The 5,102-nt window shown below is 45.6% G+C and overlaps 1 protein-coding gene across 1 annotated transcript; it reads right to left on the bottom strand.

Moving 5' to 3' along the window:
* Window positions 1-493: 493 nt before the first annotated feature.
* Window positions 494-3,592, bottom strand: LOC109888384 (protein LRATD2). The gene is made up of 2 exons (XM_031818762.1): window positions 3,402-3,592; window positions 494-3,221 (listed from the first exon to the last, which is right to left on the bottom strand). The coding sequence occupies exon 2, from the start codon at window positions 3,001-3,003 to the stop codon at window positions 2,170-2,172; it is 834 nt and encodes a 277-aa protein (XP_031674622.1). The 5' UTR covers window positions 3,004-3,221; window positions 3,402-3,592; the 3' UTR covers window positions 494-2,169.
* Between the last annotated feature and the right edge of the window lie 1,510 nt (window positions 3,593-5,102).

Here is a 5,102-nt window from a genome sequence, read left to right as displayed (position 1 = left end):
TAATGGAATGACTCCTGCTCAGGGAGATAAAGTAATGGAATGACTCCTGCTCAGGGAGATAAAGTAATGGAATGACTCCTGCTCAGGGAGATAAAGTAATGGAATGACTCCTGCTCAGGGAGATAAAGTAATGGAATGACTCCTGCTCAGGGAGATAAAGTAATGAATGACTCCTGCTCATGGAGATAAAGTAATGGAATGACTCCTGCTCAGGGAGATAAAGTAATGGAATGACTCCTGCTCAGGGAGATAAAGTAATGGAATGACTCCTGCTCAGGGAGATAAAGTAATGGAATGACTCCTGCTCAGGGAGATAAAGTAATGGAATGACTCCTGCTCAGGGAGATAAAGTAATGGGGTTGTACCTGACTTTGGGTGTGACTGCAAAACGACACAGTGCCAGCCATCAATGTCTGGTTTTTAATAGAATAGAAATACATGTACCGTTTTGCAGTTGACCAATCAACAGACTAGTGCTGTAAGAAAATATGCATTTAGGTTAAATAGATATTTATTTCCATATATTTCCTCATACAAACATTCACTTCCCCCCAAAAAAAACAAAAAAAAACCATTAAATCAATAATAGACTCAATTAAAGTGCAGCCAGGAAACATCCCAAATGGCACCCTGTATAGTAGTGCACTACATTTGACAAGGGACCATAGGCCTCTGGCCAAAAGTAGTGCACTATATAGGGAGCCATTTGGGACACACAGAGTTGTGGTTGTGAATACAATAACCAGTCAGACAGGTCAGAAAGGGAATCATAAAGTCACAGTAGGGAATCCGGAAAGTGAAATGTCAAATGGATCACATGTTCCGCTCCCTCCCTCTCCATTGGTCTAAAACACTGGGTGTTGTCCAGGAGCATGTTCTACTCCCTGTTCATTGGTCTAAAACACCAGGGTTGTCCAGGAGGATGTTCTGCTCCCTCTCCATTGGTCTAAAACCCCAGGGGTTGTCCAGGAGCACGTTGTGAAACAACCAGATATGAAAGGCTATAGGAAAGGCTTTGCTCCTCTTCAGAGCGGTAGAAAACAACAGTGACCAGTCCATATGGGACGACTTGAAGCTACACTGAACAAAAATATAAAATTGCGATGTGTAAAAGTGTTGTTCCCATGATTCATGAGCTGGAATAAAAGGAGACAAGATATGTTCCATATACATTTTCTGGCACAAAGTTGTTTACATCCCTGTTAGGGAACATTTCTCCTTTGCCAAGAGAATCTGTTCACCTGACAGGTGTGGCATATCAAGAAGCTGATTAAACAGAACAATCGTTACACAGGTGCACCTTGTGCTGGGGACAATAAAAAGGCCACACACACAAAAAAAAGTGCAGTTTTGTCACACAACACAATGTCACAAGTTTTGAGGGAGCGTACACTTGTCATGCTGACTGCAGGAATGTCCACCAGAGCTGATATCAGAGAATTGAATTTTGATTTCTCAAACATAACCCACATCCATCGTTGTTTTTACAGAATTTGGCAGTATGTCCAACCAACCTCAAAAAACCCACCGACCACGTGTATGGCGTCGTGTGGGCGAGCGGTTTACTGATGTCAACGTTGTGAACAGAGTGCCCCGTGGTGGCGGTGGGGTTATGGTATGGGGCAGGTATAAGCTACGGACACAACGAACACAATTGCATTTTAAATTGAGGGCAACTTGGAATGTCCAGAGATACCGTGACGAGATCCTGAGGCTCATTTAAAAATAAAATATGTATCTGTGACCAACAGATATATTTGTTTACATCCGATAGTGAACTTTAGACCCTAAATCCATATACTAGGGCCTAATCCATTTATTTCAATCAACTGTTTTCCTTATATGAACCATAACTCAGTAAATTCCTTAATTGTTGCATGTTGAGTTTATATTTTTGTTCAGTATAGACAGGAATGTTTGTGTGTTTCAAGGTGTCCTTATCTCAAGGTAGAAACTGTTGGTAAATTAAATGCACTTCATTGGTTGAGTTGCTACTTCGTCTCAAACCAATATAAATGCGTTGGTATGCATAAAAAGGCGCACGGAATTGCGCCAAAAAACAAAATAGGATTTCCAACAGTGTTCTAGTCACGTGGGCTCCTGTATCCTGAAGCTGAACGCTGCCCAAGTCCTCCACTGGTCATTACCATCCGTTTCTCTTGGGGTCTTTCAGTTTACACTCTGATGAAAGTCGTCCTTAATTTCCGCATCAGTTGCGTTGAGATGGTTCGCTAACTCTTGCGTCACCGCATCTCTGCCTATCTGATCGTTTCTCCTCTTCTCCATGATCAAGTCGTCAAAACTCTGAAATTCAAGGACGTGACTTTTCTTTTCAGAAAACAACATTTTCAACCTGTAGGGCTGCTTTCCGATACGGATCTCTCCTCCTATTTTAAATTCCCTCTTCCCGAACCGGCACCACGCAGCAAAGCACTCAGAATTCCTCCAGTACAGCTCTCGGTCTCTCGTTCCTACTTGCTGCACCGCGTTCTGCACCACCACCTCCGGAGGCAGAGCGCGGAATTTATACAGCCCGTTAACTATCCTGCCTCTCTTTCCCTGACTGGCATCTGTCAGGAAATTATTCTTAATTTCAGCCCGGTGCAGGTGAACGACCTGAAAGTCGCCCACATACACAACCCAGTGAGGGTACTGGCCCGTAGCCACGAACTCCACCAAATCCCCCGGTATGCACTTGTTTAAAAGATTCTCAGTCGAATACGTGCTCATATCAGAGAGTTTGAGATTCTTCTCGTACACAGATTCATCACGGTAGTACACAACACACTCCAGCTCGTTGCAGTTATCGTATTGTTTCCCTTCCTCGTTCTGATCCTTGTCCGGTCCGTCAACACGTTCCTCTTGTTCGTCGTCGTCCGCGGAGAAGATATAGGACACTCCGATCCGGGGCCCCAGCTCATCCTCCGTGTCAAACCCGTTGGGATCCGCGGTCGGAACATTGTCATAAGTCAGATGTGTCAGTTTCTCAACCTGGTTACCCATGCCACTTCCAGGTGGGTGGTGACAACAACAAAAAATAAATGACACGTTTCCACCTGTTCCAGGGGCGGAGGTGGTGAGCTCGGTGCTTTAGGTAGGAAACGTAATTCGATCCGGGTAGGACTTATTTCAAGGTGTGGGAAGGTTCCAATCCATCATCAAATGCTTCCGGTCAAAAATACAATACCGGGATGATGTCCAAAAAGATTCTGGATATCAACCTAGTGAAAAAGAGAGAGGCATGTTTGAGTTTTTTTTAAATGTCCAAGGCGGTGATATTTGACATTGTCCCGTTAAACTCTTTGAGAGCGGTAGGTCAACATTTCAAACAGGTGTATGCACCTGTTTAAACCGGTTAGCAGGCATTTTTAATCAAGAAAATAAACGCCGTTTTTACTCACCCCCAAGGTCTTGTAGATATTGAAAGTACATCACCGACGAGCCATTTGTTATTATCATCCACAGGAAACGACATATAACTGTCTACAGCTTGGTTTTCGGTCTCCTTTCTCAGAAGACTCCGGCTATACGCGGTCGACTCCACCGTGGTTTCTGTGTGAACTGAAACTACCGGCTTGTTGCAGCGAGCCTCACAACGGCTTTATTACGACGGTGTGTCTCTTAAAGAGACAGCGCACATTTATTACGTCCAACAAGTGATAACCACTAGACCACGTCCCTATACTCGTGCATTACTTCCTATTTGTTTTCCTTCTTCTCCTTATCGTGGGGCAAAACCGACGTGGCGTTTGGTTTAAGCCATATGTTCACCAGATGCACATGCAGTTTGCCATATCTGTTTTTTGTTGTGTTTTTTTCTACCGGATGTCCTAGCCTGCATTTTTATTTTTTTGTACTTGATGCACACGTGCCTCGCAATGCTGCCGAACGGTTTGAAGCGTGGAGAAGATCATTTAGACACCCAACGCTAATAATTAGAACAAGATGCCAGGTGTTCTCCTATGGACCTACTGGTTTCATAGACTGGCAGAGATACAACAGACTGGGACACCCAGAGGTCTATTTACAGTTTCAGATTGTGTTACTGACTCAGTGCTTTATTTTTAGCTGTTGTTGTGCAGAGTGGCTCCTATCTGTCTGTCTGCTGAGTGGTGACTGGAGTGGGTGGGGGGGGGGGGGGGGGGGGGGGGTGAATATCCAATAAATCACTCCTTTATATTTTGAAACCTGACATTTGATTTCAGTCGTCTGTCCCTAGAAGGAATGTCTCCCCACCTGTCTGCCTGGCAGGGCTCAGAGAAGAGTGTTACACTGCTTCAAAGACCAACTGTTCAGGTGTTTTACCACCCGAATGAAGCCTGTGTGTTATAGTCCCCTGGTGCCTCTGTAGACTGTCCTGTCCTGTTCTGCCTGCCTGCCTGCCTGCCTGGGACACAAGGGTTTAAGGTTAGGGATGGGGCACATGGGTTAGGACACATGGGTTAGGACATATGAGTTAGGACACATGGGTTAGGACACATGGTTTAGGGATGGGGGCACATGGGATAGGACAGGACACATGGGTTAGGGTTGAGACACATGGGATAGGACAGGACACATGGGTTAGGACAGGACACATGGGTTAGGACACATGGGTTAGGGACAGGACACATGGGTTAGGGAAAGGACACATGGGTTAGGAAAGGGACACATGGGTTAGGACAGGACACATGGGTAGGGATGGGACACATGGGTTAGGACAGGACACATGGGTTAGGGTTGAGACACATGGGTTAGGACAGGACACATGGGTTAGGAACAGGACACATGGGTTAGGGTTGAGACACATGGGTTAGGACAGGACACATGGGTTAGGGTTGAGACACATGGGTTAGGACAGGACACATGGGTTAGGACAGGACCACATGGGTTAGGAAAGGACACATGGGTTAGGACACATGGGTTAGGAACAGGACACATGGGTTAGGACAGGACACATGGGTTAGGAAAGGACACATGGGTTAGGACAGGACACATGGGTTAGGGATTGGACACATGGTTAGGACAGGACACATGGGTTAGGGTTTGAGACACATGGGTTAGGACAGGACACATGGGTTAGGCAGGACACATGGGTTAGGACAGGACACATGGGTTAGGGG

This window comes from Oncorhynchus kisutch, unplaced genomic scaffold (genome assembly GCF_002021735.2).
Source record: "Oncorhynchus kisutch isolate 150728-3 unplaced genomic scaffold, Okis_V2 scaffold1609, whole genome shotgun sequence".
In the NCBI taxonomy this organism is placed as follows: domain Eukaryota; kingdom Metazoa; phylum Chordata; class Actinopteri; order Salmoniformes; family Salmonidae; genus Oncorhynchus; species Oncorhynchus kisutch.
The sequence above is the reverse complement of the archived record's forward strand: the minus strand, read 5'-3'. Positions and strand labels throughout refer to the sequence as shown.

Excerpts from the sequence above, each read along its gene's own strand:
- LOC109888384 (XM_031818762.1), bottom strand. The coding sequence starts at position 3,003 with ATGGGTAACCAGGTTGAGAAACTGACACATCTGACTTATGACAATGTT.